At 45.8% G+C, this 20,186-nt stretch overlaps 1 protein-coding gene across 3 annotated transcripts; it reads right to left on the minus strand.

The window, feature by feature from the left end:
* Window positions 1-250: 250 nt before the first annotated feature.
* Window positions 251-15,955, minus strand: ZNF460 (zinc finger protein 460). 3 transcript variants are annotated; one of them, XM_017885441.1, is made up of 3 exons: window positions 14,988-15,955; window positions 10,410-10,536; window positions 251-3,112 (listed from the first exon to the last, which is right to left on the minus strand). In XM_017885441.1, exons 2-3 carry the CDS (start codon window positions 10,441-10,443, stop codon window positions 1,581-1,583), a joined length of 1,566 nt encoding a protein of 521 aa, XP_017740930.1. In that variant the 5' UTR covers window positions 10,444-10,536; window positions 14,988-15,955; the 3' UTR covers window positions 251-1,580. The 3 variants fall into 3 exon arrangements, with proteins under 3 accessions (XP_017740930.1, XP_017740929.1, XP_017740928.1); XM_017885440.1 differs by having other exon boundaries at window positions 14,815-15,955; XM_017885439.1 differs by having other exon boundaries at window positions 14,275-15,955.
* Window positions 15,956-20,186: the final 4,231 nt, after the last annotated feature.

Genomic DNA, 20,186 nt, shown 5'->3' on the forward strand with positions numbered 1-20,186 from the left:
AAGTTGAGCAGAATGGTGGTAACCAGAAGCTGGGAAGGATAGCAGGGAGGCAGACAGAGATTGGTTAACAAATACAAAATTACACCAAGTGAGATTCCATTTGAATAAGTTGTAGTGTTCTGTGGCACTGCAGAATGAGTACAATTGGCAATACATTTTATATTTTCAAATAGCTAGAAAAGCAGACTGTGAATGTTGCTAAACACAAAGAAATGATAAATGCTTGAGGAGATGGATATACTAATTACCCTGATCATTACTCTTAGCACACATATATTGAAATATCACACCGAACCCCATAAACATTATGTGTCAATTAAAAACAATAAAAGAAACAAAAAGAATACCAAAAGAGAAACTCCAAAATATTCCGATTAAACATATTAATTACTATGACTGGACTAAATCCGTAGTGACAACTACCTGCATATACACATGCAGGTTCACCTGTTAAAATTCCAGTCACTTTATAGTCAGCCTACACACAATCTTCTGTAAGACTGAAAAATGAGATTCCTTCTTTGTGTTTATTTTCTGAGTTTATCATAATCCTTTAATTTAGCTACATGTCTTATTTCATTTTTGGTTCCAAAATGTCCTCTAGAAAATTGCTGAGGTGAACTTTGAACTATTTACTCTCTCTAAAGAGGAGTAAAGAAGCTGAGAAACCACAATCAGAGGGAAGAACTAGGACTCCCTGGATTATATTATGTACAAACAGCTACAATATCATCTCCATCCCGCAGAAAAATAAAGAAAAAGAAATTAACAAGTAGATCCATATCAAGAAAAAAGTATGTGTACTGGGTGGTTAAAGACACAAGAAGAAACTATTTTTTAAAAAAATCAAAGTGTTTGAAGTGTGCAGTAAAATGTGCCCATTCATATGCACATCCTTATCTCCTTAAATGTCAAAGTATTTCATAACTCAAGCCTCCATCTTTCTCATAAAGATATATGCTTCTGCTCCTCAAGAGTAGAGACAATGCTGTGGAACAAAGTAGGCTTTCACAAAATGTTTTCAAACAAACCATTTGTCTACAGCACTGGACAGCAGTGAATGTACACAGGGAAAATAAAGGGGATGAGGCCCTTGTGTTTCTGAAACATTTTCCTCTCCCAAATAAAATAACGAGGAGATAACAAACTGCCATGGGCTTGTCAGGGAAGTCTGAAAGAAGCTGTGCTTCCATTTCTTTCTCTTCCCTATGACTCCTCCTCCTTTGCTTGAATGTCCCTGAGATAACATTTCACTGTAAACTAACAAGAAAGATGTGGCTGAAGGTTTTCCTAAGTGCACAATAACCATTGGGTCTCTCTCATGGGCGAATTATCAGATGTAGAATAAGACTCTTGGCTGTGTCAATTTCTAACATAATTGTTTAGATGACAAATGATTATCTAAAACAGGTTTTCACACAAAGATGATGCTTATGAAGCTTCTCTTCAGTATGAATGACCAGACGGTACGATGTTTCCTCTCACCACAGATTTTCTTCAGCGGTGATATTCAAAAACTCTTTCCCTAACAGGAATTCGTGGATGTTGACTGAAGTGTGTAAAAGGTCTTCCCACATCTGTTACAATGGTAGGGTTTCTCCCAGGATGAATCCGTTGATGTCGAGTGAGGAGGAATGAGCGGCAATTGAAGGTGCTTCCATATTCGCTGCACTCTCTGGGCTACTCTCAGTCTGGATGATGGAGTGCTGAACCAGATCTGTGCTCTCGCAAGAAACGTTCCCACTCTGGATGCGTTCATGGGACTTCTCTGCAGTGTGAATCCGCTGGTGCCTTGTGAGGGGTGACCTGCGGTTGAAGGCCTTCCCGCACTCCACGCACTCATAGGGCTTCTCTCCAGTGTGGATGCTGAAGTGTCGAATGAGGTTTGTGGTCCGACAAAAGGCTTTCCCACATTGGATGCATACGTAGGGCTTCTCTCCAGTATGAATCCACTGGTGCCTTGTGAGCCCTGACATGCGGGTAAAAGCCTTTCCACACTGTAAACACTCATAGGGCTTCTCTCCAGTGTGGATGTTGAAGTGGCGAATGAGGTCTTTTCGAATGCTAAAGGCTTTCCCACATTCTTTGCACTCAAAAGGCTTTTCTCCGGTGTGGGCTCTTTCATGCAAGACATAGGTGGAGTAGTGAGTGAAGGCCTTTCCACATTGACTGCACACAAAGGGCTTCTCACCAGTGTGAATCCGCTCATGCTGCTTGAGGTGTGACCTGCAGTTGAAGGCCTTCCCACACTCAAGGCACTTAAAGGGCCTCTCCCCAGTGTGGATAAAGAAGTGTTGAATGAGGGCTGTACTCTCATAAAAGCCTTTTCCACATTCGCTGCATGCGAAGGGTTTCTTCTCATTGTGGCTCTTGTTATGCAAAACATAATTGGAGCGGTAGGTGAAGGCCTTTCCACATTCATTGCACACAAAAGGCTTCTCTCCACTGTGAACCCGCTGGTGCCGTGTCAGGTGTGACCCGCGGTTGAAGGTCCTTCCACATTCGCTGCACACAAAGGGCTTATCTCCATTGTGAGTCCGCTGGTGCCGTGTGAGGTGTGACCTGCGGTTGAAGTCTTTCCCACACTCCATGCATTTATAGGGCTTCTCCCCAGTATGGATGATGTGATGCTGAAGGAGGTGTTTGCTCTTGCCGAAGGCTTTCCCACATTCTGGGCAATCATAGGGCTTCACACGAGGGTGAATCTGCTCATGCTGAACAAGGAAGCAATTATCATTAAACATTTCCTCGAATTTATAGGAATTTTCCCCTTCGTGAATCAGGGAATCTGTAACTGGTCCATATGAGTCAAATCCATAAAGAGCATCTTCTGGTGAGACTTGGTTCTGTATCATCATTGAACATATACCATCAGCTGTCGCCAAACCTTCATTTTCAAGGCTCATTTTCCCATGGAGATTCTCACTCTGTGGGTCTGTCCCTGGTCTCAAAAAGTATTCCTGCATTTCAGATGGCCCATCCTGATCCATGGCCTGCCCAAAATAGGAGTATCCTGGGACTCCCTGTGCCAGCTGTTCCTGGAGTGAGACTTCCTCAGGCAAGGCCAGGTGAGAAGGGATAGGCTCTACGGTCTCAGGTTTTGTGCTGTCACCTGAAGGGAATACAATACACAAAAGAGCTTATTAAGATAGTATAGAAGAGGCCGGGCACGGTGGCTCAAGCCTGTAATCCCAGCACTTTGGGAGGCCGAGGCGGGCGGATCACGAGGTCAGGAGATCGAGACCATCCTGGCTAACATGGTGAAACCCCGTCTCTACTAAAAAATACAAAAAACTAGCCGGGCGAGGTGGCGGGCGCCTGTAGTCCCAGCTACTCGGGAGGCTGAGGCAGGAGAATGGTGTGAACCCGGGAGGCGGAGCTTGCCGTGAGCTGAGATCCGGCCACTGCACTCCAGCCTGGGCCACAGAGAGAGAACTCCGTCTCAAAAAAAAAAAAAAAAAGTATATAGAAGAAATGAAACCACCATTTTGGTGAGAACAATAAGATGAAAATAGTGATGATTTGAAAATAGCTATGATTTGATGGGCTGGGTACAGTGTCTGATGCCTGTAATCCCAGCACTTTGGGAGGCTGAGGCAGGTGGATCACTTGAGGTCAGGAGTTCGAGACCAGCCTGGCCAACATGGTGAAACCCCATGTCTACTAAAAATACAAAAATTGGCCAGGCTTGGTGGCAGGCACCTATAATCCCAGCTACTTGGGAGGTTGAGACAGAAGGATCGCTTGAACCTGGGAGGTGGAGGCTGCAGTGAGCCAAGACTGAGCCACTACACTCCAGCCTGGGTGACAGAGGGAAACCCATCTCAAAAAAAGGCCAGGCGCGGTGGCTCATGCCTAAAATCCCAGCACTTTGGTTTGGGAGGTTGAGGCGGCTCACCCGCGATCCGCCCACCTCAGCTTCCCAGGTAGCTAGACTACAGGCATGTGCCACCACGCCTGGCTTTTTTGTTTGTTTGTTCTTGTTTTTTTAGATGGAATTTCACTCTGTTGCCTAGGCTGGAGCGCAGTGGCATGATCTCAGTTCACTGCAACTTCTGCCTCCTGGGTCCAAGCGACTCTCCTGAATCAGCCTCCCGATTGGCTTGGGATTACAGGTGTGCGCCACCATGCTGGGATCATTTTTTTGCATTTTTAGAGATGGGGTCTCACCATGTTGGCCAGATTGGTCTGGAACTCCTGACCTCAGGTAATCTATCCACCTCGGCCTTCCAAAATGCTAGAATTACAGGCGTGAACCATCCCGCCTGGCTAAATTTTTTGTATTTTTTTTTTTTATAGAGATGGGGTTTCACCATGTTGCCCAAGCTGGTCTCAAACTCCTGGGCTCAAGTAATCCGCCCACCTCTGCCTCCAAAGTGCTGGGATTATAGACGTGACCCACTGTGCCTGGCCAACTCTTGAAATTTTAAAAGAGAAACCCAGAGGGAGAAGCTCAAGCAGAGTACAGACTGGAATAGAGATCCCCACTCACAGTCAAGATGCGACTAGGTGGACAACATAATGATGACACTGTATGGTGAGCTTGCTCAAGAACACGTCAAGGTGCTACAAGAGGCCAGGGAAGGGGCACTTAATGTAGCCTAGATGGGGCAGGGCCAGGAAGAGGCCAAGGAAGCTTCCCAGAGGATGCTTCATGAGCTTAAAGTGAGAAGGACATATTAGCCTTAGGACATAGAATATACAAAGACACAGAGTCTTCAGTGAATCTAGGGGACTGCAGTGAGACGAGGCAGCCCCATGAGAAGTTAAGGCTGGTCAGGATTCAGTGACAGGAAGGGGCAGAGAGGAAGCTGATGCTCAAGATTCTGCTTCAGGGACAGCCAGGGATGGCCACGGCTACTCCTAGGACAGAGCTCCTAGGACAAAGCGTGAACAGAATCCTGGTAGACATATAGAATCCACTGTGTCAGGGTGAAAAATAGGCGAAAAGGCTAACAAACAACTGGATCTTGAAAAAAGAAAATAATAAAACTTCTGCCAGGCGCGGTGGCTCACGCCTGTAATCCCAGCACTTTGGGAGGCCGAGGCTGGCAGATCACGAGGTCAGGAGATTGAGACCATCCTGGCTAACACGGTGAAACCCCGTCTCTACTAAAAGTACAAAAAATTAGCCGGGCGTGGTGGCGGGTGCCTGTAGTCCCAGCTACTTGGGAGGCTGAGGCAGGAGAATGGGGTGAACCCGGGAGGTGGAGTTTGCAGTGAGCCGAGATCGCGCCACTGCACTTCTGCCTGGGAGACAGTGAGACTCCGTTTAAAGAAAAAGAAAAAAAAAGAAAATAATAAAACTTTATTTCAAGACAATAAAGATCTACCTGAATGAAGAAACTGATAATATAAAGTTACCAATTCTCTCAAAACTGATCCAGAAATTCAAACAACCCTGAGAAACAATAACCTGAAAACACTAGAAAAAGACACAATCTGAAAGGTACTGCCTGTAATCCTGGCTACTCAGGAAGCTGAGCCCAGGAGTTCAAGACCAGCCTGGGCAACATAGCCAGATCCCATCTCTTAAAAAAAATAGTAATAATAAATAAAAAGAATGTGTGGATTAGCCTTGGAGAGTATTTAAGAGTAACAAGGATTGGCTATGAGATAACTGATGAAGCCAACATAAAAGTGAAGATCAGAGTAAGAAGAGAACCAAAGTCCAGAGAGAATAGAGAAAGAGAATCTAAGAGGGCCCAATACTCAAGCACAAACTAGGAAAACTCTGTGCTGAATTGTGAGTTCATACTAAAGGGAGGTTAAGAGTGTAGCTCTGGAGTCAAAACATCTCAGTTCAAATCTTGCCTGCACCAAATCAGCTAATGTCAGAGAAATGATTTAGCTGATCCTAGTCTCCACTTCCTCATCTGAAAAACAGAAACTCTCAGATTCTGTCTCATAGGGTGTGATGAGGGTTAAATAGGAAAATTCTTGGCTGGGCACGGTGGCTCATGCCTGTAATCCTGTGACTTTTGGGAGGCTAAGGCAGAAGAATTGCTTGAGGCCCAGAGTTCAAGAGTAGCCTGGGCAATATAGCAACACCCCGTCTCTACAAAAAAATTAATAAATTAGCCAGACATTGTAGCGTGAGCCTGTAGTTCCAGCTACTTTGCAGAATTGCTTGAGCCCAGGAGTTTAAGGCTACAGTGAGCTACGATGGTGCCACTGCACTCCAGCCTGGGCGACAGAGCAAGATCCTGTCTCTTAAAAAAGGGGAAAATTTCTATAAAGCACTTGGCACAGTGCTAGACAGTACATAAGAGATCGGTAAATTGTGGGCCATCATCAGTTATCATATGGTCACTGTTGTATTTGAAAATGAGGAATGAAAGGAGTGACCTTACAATGGTTTCTGTGCTGTGATACAGAGAAACCTACCACAGGGACTCAAACAGTAAAATGAAATGATGTTTTTTTGTTTGTTTGTTGTTTTGAGATGGGGTCTCGCTCTGTCATCCAGTCCGGAGTACAGTGGTGTGATCTTGGCTCACTGCAACCTCCACCTCCCAGGCTCAAGCGATTCTCCTACCTCATCCTCCTGAGTAGCTGGGATTATAGGCACCTGCCACGACACTCAGCTAATTTTTTTATTTTTAGTAGAGATGGGGTTTCACCATGATGGCCAGGCTGGTAACTCCTGACCTCAAGTGATCTGCCTGCCTAGACCTCCCAAAAGGGAACGATGTTATCAGGTGATGATGAAGATGTGGAGCACTGGAAGCTTTCACATGTCCATGGTCAGAAAGTGAAATGGTACATTCTGCAGAACTGCTAGGCAGTTTCTTTTAAAGCTGAACATGGCCACACAGGGTAGCTCATGCCTATAATCCCAGCACTTTGGGAGGCCAAGGAGGGGAGATCAGTGCAGGCCACGAGTTCAAGATGAGCCTGGGCAACACAATGAGACCCCATCTCTACGAAAGATAATAAAGAAAAAAAGAAAGCTGAATATACAACCTACTCCATGACCTGATGTGTACACACATTAGAGTATATTCTAACACAATTTACTGTTAACAGAAAATTCAGAAACCAGTATTTACATCCACCAGAAAATATGAACAATAATACTCTCAGCAACATCCTTTATAATATCCAAAAACTGAAAACAACAGGAACATCCATCAGCAGGGTAATGGACAAATGAATGGCAGCTTCACATACAATGAGAAACTACAACATATTGAGAATGAACCAACTCCGACTGTATATAAACACGTGCAAAGAAAACACAGACGTGATGATCAAAAGACAGATATGTCAGAGAACACACTGTGTAGTTCAACAACAGCCAACCAATCTGTGCTCTTGAAGTCTAAATACGAGCGAATAGAATTAAAGAGGCTGGCCGGGCGCGGTGGCTCAAGCCTGTAATCCCAGCACTTTGGGAGGCCGAGGCGGGCGGATCACGAGGTCAGGAGATCGAGACCATCCTGGCTAACACGGTGAAACCCCGTCTCTACTAAAAAATACAAAAAACTAGCCGGGTGAGGTGGCAGGCGCCTGTAGTCCCAGCTACTCGGGAGACTGAGGCAGGAGAATGGCGTGAACCCGGGAGGCGGAGCTTGCAGTGAGCTGAGATCTGGCCACTGCACTCCCCTGGGCCACAGAGGGAGATCCGGTCTCAAAAAAAAAAAAAAAAAAAAAAAGATATTAAAGAGGCTATCGAGGGCATAAAACTCTGATGAGGAGCTGGATATCGCCTATGTATTGATGTAGGTGGCAGTTACTTTGGTTTATACATAAGCAAAAATTCAGTGAGTGGACTTCTGTCTTTTTTTTTTTTTTTGAGACACTATCTCCTTTTGTCGCCTAGGCTGGAGTGCAGTGTCACGATCTCGGCTCACTGCAAGCTCCGCCTCCTGAGTTTAAGCGATTCTCCTGCCTCAGCCCCCCGAGTAGCTGGGACTACAGGTGTGCACCACCATGCCTGGCTAATTGTTTCATATTTTTAGTAGAGACGGGATTTCGCCATGTTGGCCAGGCTGGTCTCAAACTCCTGACCTCAGGAGATCTGCCCGCCTCAGCCTCCCAAAGTGCTGGGATTACAGGCGTAAGCCACCACACCCGGCCTCAGTGAATGGACTTACGATTTTTGCACAACACAGTATATGAGTTATAGCTTATTCAAAAAGTGAAAGAGATGGACGCTTATTATGATGCCCAGGCTGGTCTCGAACTCCTAGACTGAAGCAATCCTCCCATCTCAGCCTCCAGAGTAGCTGGGATTAGACGCATCTGGCTTCCATTTCAGGGTTATTAATTGACTTGACTGCATTACTGTTGTATCTCAGAGGATACGGAAGCCCAAGGAGAGACACAGAGAGGGAGTGGCCAGTAAGTGGAGCAGTCAGAACACACATAACATTTATCGATAAAGCTGTCTTACACGGTGCAGTTCAAGGTGCCTCACAGCAATTACAACAGTAACATCAAAGATCACTGATCACAGATCACCGCAATAGATGTAATATTAATAAAAAACATTTGAGGCCGGGCGCGGTGGCTCAAGCCTGTAATCCCAGCACTTTGGGAGGCCGAGACGGGCGGATCACGAGGTCAGGAGATTGAGACCATCCTGGCTAACACGGTGAAACCCCGTCTCTACTAAAACTACAAAAAACTAGCCGGGCGAGGTGGCGGCGCCTGTAGTCCCAGCTACTCGGGAGGCTGAGGCAGGAGAATGGCGTAAACCCGGGAGGCGGAGCTTGCAGTGAGCTGAGATCCGGCCACTGCACTCCAGCCTGGGTGACAGAGCGAGACTCTGTCTCAGAAAAAAAAAAAAAAAAACATTTGAAATACTGCAAGAATTACCAAAATGTGACACAGACAAAAAGTGAGCACATGCTGTTGGAAAAATGGTTGGGACAGACTTGCTCAATTCAGGGTTGCCACAAACATTCAACTTCTAAAAACACAGGAACTGCTAGGTGCAGTAAAGCAAAGCGCAATGAAACAAAGGTATGCCTTTTTTGCCACATACTGTCCCATTTTACCCACGAGAAAATTGAGGCACTTTTCTGCACTGGCATGGGTATAAAGAAATAAAAAATTCTAAAAAGAAAATTAAGGCACAGAGGAGTTCAGTACTTTGCCTAGGAACACACAGCTGACAAGGAGTAGAGCTAGGATTGGACCCTGAGGCATCAGACCTTGGTCTCCCAAGTGCTGTGCTCAGAGGAAATGGAGAACACCCCTGTATGGTGCCAGGAGTCTCAAAACAAGGAGGGTATAAAGAAGAATGGGAGATATGAGTGGAAGAACTCAATCCTAAGGGAACCGGGCAGCAGAGTGAGGGGTAGACGTGGTGACTCCATACTTTGACATTTCATGAACCACTGAAAAATAAAAAACTGGGAGGGAACTCCAAACAGCAATTTTGTCACGTACAGACATTTGCACAAACATCAAAATCAACACTTCACAAAAGAAAGAACTTTTATCAAGAAAAAAATGCAACAAACAGCATCTCACAATGAAGGTATATCTGTTAAACTGAATGAATGAATTTTCTGAGGTGTTCATTGCAATGGCCTTATTATCCTTACTCACTGAGGATGGGGATGCTGGGAAAATTAAATGAGAAGAGTATCAACAGAGAAACAACAAAAATATGAAGGAAGTAGTAGTGCCAAGGAATGTGTGAGCCTCAGAGAACAAGAACTAGATGGTCACTTCATTCCACACAATAGCTAAGCCAGAAAAAGCCACTATGAAAAGACAGTGACAGGAGCAGACCCATAAAGGGAAGCCAGCACAAGATACCCAGTTAGTCCCACAAGGCGCCTGGCTGCAAATCCTGCCTTTGGGTTCTAGAAAACATCCCCATTTCCGGGTAACGCATCCCTCTCCTTTGGCTGTGACCAAAAGCAAACTACATTTCTTAGCCAACCCTTTCTAAGTAAGACACAAAGAGATCAGGAAGAATCAAGTGAGTCAAAATAATGAGGCCAGGCGTGGTGGCTCATGCCTGTAATCCCAGCACTTTGGGAGGCCAAGGTGGGCAGATCACCTGAGGTTGGGAGTTTGAGACCAGCCTGACCAACATGGAGAAACCCCATCTCTACTAAAAATATAAAATAAGCTGAGTGTGGGGGCACATGCCTGTAATCCTAGCTACTCTGGAGGCTGAGGCAGGAGAATCACTTGAATCTGGGAGGCGGAGGTTGTGGTGAGCCAAGATCGCACCATTGCACTCCAGCCTGGGCAACAAGAGTGAAACTGTGTCTCAAAAAAAAAAAAAAAGAAAAAAAAATTGAGTCAGGCTTTGGGAAACAGGAGGGCTGGCTCCCAAGACCTATTCCACTAGCCTGGCCTGAAGCCAGAATGAAGCTGAATTAGGCTAGAATGAAGCTGCTTTCAGGTGCCCCTGATGTTGGAGAGGAGAGGACAGGCCTTACCCAGTGCGACCAGAAGCCCACAGGTCTCCAGCATCACCTCCACGTACAAGGCCCTCTGGGTCACGTCCAACTGCCCCCACTCCTCCTGGGTAAATGTCACAGCCACGTCCTCGAAGGTCACAGACTCCTGAAAAGTCAAACAGAGCCAGTAATGTTTCCTTTGCAACTGTGGAATAGGATTAGAACCTGTCACTCCAGCACTGCAAAAGATGCACAGAGAATCAAAGGCCAAATCACCAAGCACCTCCAAAGGGCCAAGATCTGTGCTAGGATCAAGGGGAATGTGGACACTGCCTTGCATGGATTACAGCAGCGAAGAGGAGACAGAAGAGGCTGAGGCAGGAGAATTGCTTGAACCTGGGCGGTGGAGGCTGCAGTGAGTTGAGATCGTGCCACTGCACTCCAGCCTGGCAACACAGCAAGACTCCATCTTTAAAAAAACAAAACAAAAAAACAAGCCTCCTATGCAGGAAACCACTAGAACTTGACACAGAAATAAGGTCAGGACAATCCGAAGTAGACTGAGAGGCACAGACAGTAAGCGCTCTGACATATCAGAAAAATGGGAAAGAATAATAATAAAAACATCAACACCAGCAACAATAACAGGAATAGTAACTGAGTCTTACCGATCCTCCCTGTGTGCCTGCCTCATGCTGACAGGTTTACATGCCATGGTAAAGTGACTGAAAGTCCCCAGCTCAGGAGCTAGACTCCTGAGGTTTAAAACCAAATTCCTGAAATCAACATGTGCCTGCTATGTGACCTTGGGGACCTCATTTCATTTCGCTGAGCCTCGATTTCCAGGTCAGTATAACCGTGTTTCCCACTTCATCAAGAATAGTCAAGGCTGGGCATGGTGGCTCACGCCTGTAATCCCAGCACTTTGGGAGGCTGAGGCACGTGGATTACCTGAGGTCAGGAATTCGAGACCAGCCTGACCAACATGGTGAGACCCCATCTCTATTAAGAATACAAAAAGTAGCCAGGTGTGGTGGCACAAACCTGCAATCCCAGCTACTAGGGAGGCTGAGGCAGGAGAATAGCTTGAACCTGGGAGGCAGAGGTTGCAGTGACCCAAGATTATGCCACTGCACTCCAGCCTGGACAACGGAGCGAGACTCTGTCCCCCCCCTCCAAAAAAAAAAAAAGAATAAAAGAACTAAAGAAAAACTGTTTGTAGGTTGGGCATGCTGACTCACACCTGTAATCCCAGCAGTTTGGGAGGCCGAGGTGGGCAGACCATGAGGTCAGGAAATCGAGACCATCCTGGCCGGCAAGGTGAAACCCCATCTCTACTAAAAATACAAAAATTAGCTGGGCGTGGTGGTGTGTGCCTGTAGTCCTAGCTATTTGGCAGGCTGAGGCAGGACAATCATTTGAACACGGGAGGCGGAGGTTGCAGTGAGCCAAGATCGCACCACTGAACTCTGGCCTGGCAACAGAGCTAGACTCTGTCTCAAAAAAAAAAAAAAAGGAAAGAAAATGAAACAAAGAAAACTGTTTGTAAAAAAAAAAAAACAACAAAAAAAACACTGAGGCAAAGGCTACACACAGCATCTGAATTTACCATCATCATCTCTATGTCACACTCAGAGACCTGAGGCCCAGATCTCAGGTCCCAGAAGCTCTACCAGTCTACCCAAAGTCACATGTCTTCATGTCTTTTTTTTTTTTTTAGATGGTCTCACTCTGTCACCCAGGCTGGAGTGCAGTGGCACAATGTCGGCTCACTGCAGCCCTGACCTCCTGTGGTCTAGTGATCCTCCCACCTCAGCCTCCTGCGTAGCTGGGACTACAGGCACAAGATGCCACACCAGTCTAATTTTTTGTATTTTTTGTAGAGATAGGATTTCCCCATGTTGCCCAGGCTGGTCTTGAACTCCTGGGCTCAAGCAATCCACCCACCTCGGCCTCCCAAAGTGCAGGGATTACAGGTGTGAGCCACTATGCCGAGCCCAGAGTCACAGGTCTTATCAACAGAGGCAGGATTTAAGCCCAGGGCCCTCTGGTCTAATTATGTAACCTGACATTTCTCTATTAGCAAAGTTAATGCAGTTAATGAGGATGAAGCATTTCAAATCCATATATCCATTTCAGCCACTCCCATGGACAAGCGCAGAGAAGTGTAGTCATCATCATCCACCTCACCAAAGAATCACCTGAGGTGGTGGCACCTGATCAGGTGTTAGGGCCTGGACCTGCTTCCAGGGAGACTTCACAATGAGCCATCACTTCCTTTTCTACCTGAGTCCTACTAGCAGGTATCCCTGAAGCCAGAATATTCCAGCAGCAAGCAAACAAGAGTCACAGAGGGCACAGCAGGTTGTAGCCATGAGAATATGGGACCCTCTGGAGATTATATCTATCCTGGCTGAGTAGGAGAGTACATTCAGCAACATAACCGTACAAACATGCCCTCTCAGAATATGTCAGCAGGTAAGGGAGTAAGGGGAACCACATATAAAACCACCGTGGAAGCCACACAGGTCCCCTGGGAACTCCTTAAACAACCAATATACCATTTTTTAAGTCTACACAGTTCCGCCAGTATGAAAGGCCATGCCTCCTCATGCCCAAGACCACGGCCAGAAGGAGGCCTCATCTTGCAAAGTTTACTTTAGGTGTCAGCCCCAGGCTTCCCAAACCATTGCAGGTAAAGAAGAGGGTAAAAACAGACTATGATGGTAAACATACCAGTTGTTAGTTTCTGATACTTAAGAGCTACAGTGTTGCAAGGCAAGTAATTGAACGTCTGTGACCCTCAAATTGCTCTTGTGTAAAACAACGATGACAATATAACCTAATTCTAAAGAGTTCAGGATTAAGCCGGGTGCGGCGGCTTACACCTGTAATCCCAGCACTTTGGGAGACCAAGGCGGGTGGATCACCTGAGGTCAGGAGTTTAAGACCAGCGTGGCCAACATGGTAAAACCCCGTCTCTACTAAAAATACAAAAATTAGCCAGGCGTGGTGGCGTGCACCTGTACTCCCAGCTACTCAGGAGGCTGAGGCAGGAGAATCGCTTGAACCCAGAAGGCGGAGTTTGCAGTGAGCCAAGGTCACGCCACTGTACTACAGCCTGGACGACAGAGCAAGGCTCCGTCTCAAAAAAAAAAAAAAAAAAAAAAAAAAAAAAAAAAAAAATCAGGATTAAACGAGCTGAGGGTTAAATATTACCCACCGATCAGCCCACAGCAAGGACTCAACGACAGTCAGTTAATATCATTCTTCCTAATTATTTTTCTTTGTTCTCATTACGTCCTTGACAAACTCAAATCCACAAGCTTCTTTAATACCATCAGATTCTCTATACAAAAATACCAGACTCTGGGCAAGGGTGTAAGGTGCCACTTTAGCCGGAATTGCCAAAAAAGGCACCTCCAAATACGTGACATCTGGACAGAGGCCAGAAGGATGTGAGAGGGAGGCCCCCCACTACAGGGGCAGTGTTCGAGGTAAAGGGGGGTCAAGGAGAAAGGCTGGAAAATGGAAGAGGACTCTGTACGGTCAGGTTGGTGGCTCTGAAGAGCAAAGGACCAGGGAAAAACGCAAAGACACAAGGTCGGGGTGGTTGGCCAGGGGGATGGGGTAGGGGCTGGCAGGCAACAGAGAAGGCTGGATTTAGGGGAAGTGTGATGAGAGCCCTAGAAGGAAGCATCACTCCTCCTTCAACCACGGACTGAACACCTATCAGGGGCCAACACTGTTGCGGGACTGCGGATAAAGGAAATGACAAGCCACGGCCATTTCTCTTAAACGATGGCGACAAAGAAAAATTCTGTGGCTGTCTTGGCTTCCAGCCTGCCCACGAGGCCTCCAGAAATAGCAGAGCAGCAGCAAGGCCGAAACCTCGTCCACTCACCTGCGCCGGAGCCATCCACGCCGCCGCCATCCCGGGAATGCCGCGGATCAGCCGACCACAGCCCTTCTCTGTCCTGGGCGGGGCGATCGCGGCTGACTTTCGCACTCTGAGCCTCAGTTTTCCCCCCAAAAAAAATGCGCACAAGGCCCAGGGCGCAGCGTCGGGGCTGAGGAGACGGAGGGCGGCTGCGGAGGCCTAGGCCTCGGTGAGCGCCAGCGGGACGCCTCGTTAGGGGAGAAGCGGGGCGTCAGGCTCCCGCCAAGACGCGGAGAAGGGGCGTAACCGCTTCACTACCCTTCCCTGCTCAGGCCGCAGAACGCGCCCACCCAGCGCTCTAGGCCCCACACTGCTTCAGGGCCAAGCCGGCCCACGGAGATGACGTCACACGAAGAAGCGGAAGTCCCGCCTCCGCCGCCCTGGCCCGGAGAAAACGCTCCTGTCCTGGGCCGTCAATGGCCCAGAGTCCGCGGCCGACACAAAGGACGGTGCCTTCTGGGTAATGCAGTTTTTCCCTTACATCTACCGGGTGTGGGAACTCACCCAGCTCATCCGACTCCACGTAAGTGCGCACCAGAACCCCCGCGTCGTCTTAGGGCTGCCGCTTTAGTATAGGCACAAGTCGGAGGGTCGAAAGGTCCCTTCAAGCTCAGGAAAATCGAGGTCAGGAGGCGGGGATAGTCGCCCCGATTCAGACCCCGAACAAAGGTGCTTACCCTGCTGTGGGCTGGGCCCGCGACTTCTCGCTCGCTTTGCCTCTTTTCTGGATCTTTTCATAGAAGAAAAGGATAAATGAGCAGTTAAAATAGCCACCCAAAGGAGGACGCCTGACAGTGTGCCCAGCCTGCTGGGAAAGGACAGACCGCCCTCTATTGGGCCTCCTTTGGCCGGGCCCAGCCTTCAAAGGATGCAGGGACTTCCGGGTGATGTAATAGGCTTCGCGTTCGCCACGTGTGGACTTCCCATACCCTGAGGTGGGGAGGCTGCTAGTGGAGCAGGCTTGCAGGGAAGCCCAGTACTCCCATTTCAAGCATGATCAGTTTGAAAAGTCAGTAAGACCTCAAAGCGTAGTGCCATCTACTCAATCTGTGATTCAACATTGGCAGAGGGTTCGAGAGTGGATATATAAATTTGAGAGTTGTTACCGTAAACTGTTAACTTCGAGTCATGATATTAGGTGAGGCTATGAAAAGAATGGATAAGTGACGGGAAAGAGGGGAACCCTGGCCCAACCCAGCATTAACTGGTTGCAGACAGGAGACCAATAAAGTCATGTTAGGATTTTAACAATCCTAGGTTATGCAAAAGATATCTATGTTATGCGAAGTCTTCGTAGTCCCCATCAGTAACTTTTTTTTTCTTTTCATGATTATGAAAGTGAGAGAATAAAGTCCAGCTTTCAATGGTTTGACGATATATATGGTTATGAAAATAGAAAGAAGGTGTGCAGAAAGTACTCCCCAAGAGATTTAATTTCCAGATTGAAAATAGTTAACGAATGGAGATGGGGTCAATTTCCTACACGATGCTGTCTATAAAACACTTCTGGAGAAATATTTTTGGCTAAATTAGTGTTCTAGCAACACTGTTATTCATCACTGGCAATAGTAATTTTGAAAATTGATAAAGACATGATTCTCTTTTCACATACTTATGACTCTTATAATTAAATATTTTTTTTTTTTTGAGATGGAGTTTCACTCTTGTTGCCCAGGCTGGAGTGCAATGGCGCGATCCCGGCTCACTGCAACCTCTGCCTCCTGGGTTCAAGCGATTCTTCTGCCTCAGCCTCCCGAGTAGCTGGGATTACAGGCATGAGACCCCACGCGTGGCTATTTTTAGTAGAGACAGGGTTTTTCCATGTTGGTCAGGCTGGTCTCGAACTCCCGACCTCAGGTGATCCGCCCGCCTCAGCCTCCCGAAGTGTTGGGATTACAGATGTGAGCCAACACGCCCGGCCAGACTCTTATAATTAAATTTAAATTTTTTTTCAGAGGCGTATGAACCAGAGGAACTCCATCTTAAATAGGAGCTGGGTAAAATGAAGCTAAAACCTACGAGGCTGCATTCCCAGACAGTTAAGGCATTCTGAGTCACAGGATGAGATAGGAGGTCAGCACCAAATACAGGTCATAAAGACCTTGCTGATAAAATAGTTTGCAGTAAAGGAGCTGGCCGAAACCACCAAAACCAACATGGTGACGAGAGTGACCTCTGGTCGTCCTCACTACTACACTCCCACCAGTGCCATGACAGTTTAAAAATGCCATGGCCATGTAAGGAAGTTACCCTATGTGGTCTGAAAAGGGGAGGCGTGAATAATCCACCCATTGTTTAGCATGTCATCAAGAAATCACCATAAACATGGGCAACCAGCAGCCCTCGGGGCTGCTCTGTCTGTGGAGTAGCTATTCTTTATTCCTTTACTTTCCTAATAAACTTGCTTTCACTTTACTCTATGGACTCGCCTTAAATTATTTCTTGCGCGAGAGCCAAGAACCCTCTCTTGGGGTATGGATGGGGACCCCTTTCCTGTAACGTTTGCCTGGCCACCACAGAAGAGACTATACTGCAGAAAGCCCTGACCCAAAGGCTCACTTTGGGTATGTGGTGAGATCCAGTGACACCTTTCTTGCAAACCACAAAAGGAACAATACTGAGGAGATCCCCGATCCAAAGGAAATAGACTGCAGCACTGATTGGAGGACTTTGGGTAAGTGGTGGGGTATCCAAGTTAAGAATGGGATTGGGATAGACACTCAAGTTAGGGGAGTTAGAGTCTCTCCTAAGACAGAGTGGGTTAGAGGCCCCTCTTAATAAAAGGCAAGGACACTAGACCGACCTTGGGTTAGAGGCCCAACTCAGGAGGATTAGAGTCCCTTCTAAGATGTAGGGGATTAGAGACCCTCTCAGTAAAGTCCCTGTTGGCTAAGAACAGGTTTGGCACCGTGGGATGTTAACTCCTATTCTCTTTGGATTAATTGCCTTGCATTCTTTGTTGATGACTGTGGGCAACAGGGTTAGGCATGTACAGGATCATGGGACACTGGGAGCTTTTTCCTCCCGCAAAAGGGGAAACTTGAGAGCTGAGGGGACTACTGAAAAAAAATACCTTCACGACAGCAGCCGCAGCCGCCTGAACTTTTCAGTGTCACTACAATGGGTGGGTCTTTCTCTGGCCTCCCTGATCATTTCGCCTTCCTTGGGAAAGTATTGCCTGTGGAAAGTATTTCCTGGGAAAATATTACCTGGGAAAGTATTTCCCTTTCTTATCTTTTCTGTTACTCTGTTACTCAGGGCGACCGTCTTCCCCAGAGACCACATATTGAAACTCCAAGTCAGAGGTTGGATTAAAGATGATGGGGCCCATCTGGGGGCAAATTTAAGCCTTGCCAGTTTAATATCGGGTGCTAAGCAGAGTGGCTAATGTGTATGTTTTATCACATGTATTTTGTTCTGGTCAGAATGAAAAAATGTAATTTTCCTTTATAATGCGACTTGGCCCCCAGGGCAATGGTGCCACAAGCCAGATCACTGGGACCACTCAGAGAAAGGGAACACAGAAGCCTCGCATGCCAGCAAAAGGGTAAGAATTTGTTACCAGTCAGATTTCTGACTTCTCTCTCTATGCAAATGGTTGAATGAATGGTAAAATAATAATAATAATAACAAATCAATAAATCAGTGTTTATCTCCTCTGTAAAGTTTTGATTAATGTGAAAAAGAATTGTAAGGCTAGTCTTAAGCTGGTGTATTTTGTGCTTTGAATTCGTTTTTCTGTAGGATAGAACATGGGCTTAGAACACCTGTAAGCCCACTTTTCAAGACGACCCAGCAAGCTGGTCAGGTCCCTGAAACAAACAAACTGGATGAAGTCTCCCCCTTGTTTTATGTCCTTGGGAGCTTGACTTTTTAACCACGTAGTGGTACCTTCTCTTGGTCTCTGCCTTCTCGGGAACAGGAATTTTAGGGTTCATGTCATAGTCAGCTCTAAAAATCGTATTAAGTAGTTAAAAGCCCTTGCAAGCTCAAAATTAACTACTCTAGGCTTCTGTGAAAGGAAGTGGGCATCGTCCCCCGCTGTAGCTCAGTAACTAAGGTTTTTGCACTTTCACAGTGGCAGTCTGGGTTTGATACCCCACCTAGGAAGTAAGTCATTTCTGGTTTAATATCTGCAGGACCTTGTCTGTTCTCCTCCACAGACTGTTTTAAATTGTCCTTTTTCTATGCACCTAGGAGATAACCTTTGGTAAAGTTCAGAAGCTAGAAATATTGGCTTCTTGGCATGGCTAAAGTTGGGTAATAAGAGATTTGAAAGGATTTCTTTTTTAAAGAGCGCTATGGTTAAAAGTTAGCTTAATTAAAAGTGGATAGGCCGGGTGTGGTGGCTCACGCCTGTAATCCCAGCACTTTGGGAGGCCGAGGCGAGTGGATGACTTCATTACTGGAAGCCAGTAATCCAGTTAAAAAACTGGCATATGAAAAATCTTACAAGTGCTGAATCTTTTGTGTGTTTGTGTATTTATATGTGTTGTATGTTTAGATATAAAAGAGTTCTAACTAATTGCCTTAGAAAAATAAGTGCTTAAATCCAATATTTTGTCAGCAAAATAGAAACTGTAATGCGTTTTTGTTCTTGTGACTTTAGTAATCTTTTGGAAAGAAAGACAGTTTTAGAGATTATTGGTAAAATAAAATATCTTGAAAATGTAGACGCGTGGTCTAAATTAAGATCAGATATCAGATTGCTAAATGCTTTAAGGTCAAACTGTTTCTTTAACTTTTGAAAATTGTTCAATTTACCTACCTTAAAGCCAGTAGATTCTAGGTAAGGCCTGGGGACCTCTGGAGTTAGCCACACCCCCTTTTAACCATAGTGCTCTTTAGTTATGCTGGAGAGTCAGTTCCTATTTGCACTTCTGCCTGGTGTGTCCTAGGCAGGCTCCACACCTAGTACATAATTAAAATCCCTTACTTACCAAGGTTTTCACCAAAAATAAAAGTTGCTAAGAGTTAACATTATAACATATAACTGACACTACTGAAGAAACAATTTTGGCCGGGCGCGGTGGCTCAAGCCTGTAATCCCAGCACTTTGGGAGGCCGAGACGGGCGGATCACAAGGTCAGGAGATCGAGACCATCCTGGCTAACACGGTGAAACCCNATATAAAACAAGATAGAAAAATATATTATAAACTTGTAACAATGGCTGTAAATACATTATCTTACATGTTTCTCACAGGTAATAGGTTGGTTATGGTACATTACATAGCATGAAACTAAGATAATAAAGAATAGATAAAAATACATGTCAGCTGTACGATAACATACAAGCAATACTCCCATCTACCCAGGCTAAAAAATTACATAGTACTGTCAGAAAAAAAGCCTTAAAAACTACATATTTTAATAAGAAATAAATTTTAAAAAGAATGATAATACTGAGAACCAAGCATTCAGAGATTTCAAAAGTCATGCTTTTTTCAGTTGATCCAAAATTTTGTCAGCCAAGTTTTCAAAAGGTTGTTCAGAGCCAACATTATCCATAAATGTCACACATTTATTATTTAATAAATTTACTTTCTTCCCCATAAAAGACCTTTGATAAACATCTAAAATGTCCAGGTATAACATAGCTGAGATGAAACTGGATCAAATACTGGTATTGTTTTTAAAAACTATCACCTCAAGTGTTTGAGTGTTACAAACTTATTAAAGCAACCAAACAATATAAAAATCAAAATGTCACAGCATATATTTTAAATAAATCAAAACTATATCTGCAACAGAAAGACAAAGCAGTGGCATATTAAATCAAAGCTAGCTGCATACAAAACAATGAATGTCTATTGCAAAGTATAAATAAACTGACAACGGTTTCCAAGTGAGACAAGGTGGCAGGGGAGGTCACCA

The sequence above is a fragment of the Rhinopithecus bieti genome, unplaced genomic scaffold (assembly GCF_001698545.2).
Source record: "Rhinopithecus bieti isolate Rb0 unplaced genomic scaffold, ASM169854v2 scaffold_15006, whole genome shotgun sequence".
Taxonomy (NCBI): domain Eukaryota; kingdom Metazoa; phylum Chordata; class Mammalia; order Primates; family Cercopithecidae; genus Rhinopithecus; species Rhinopithecus bieti.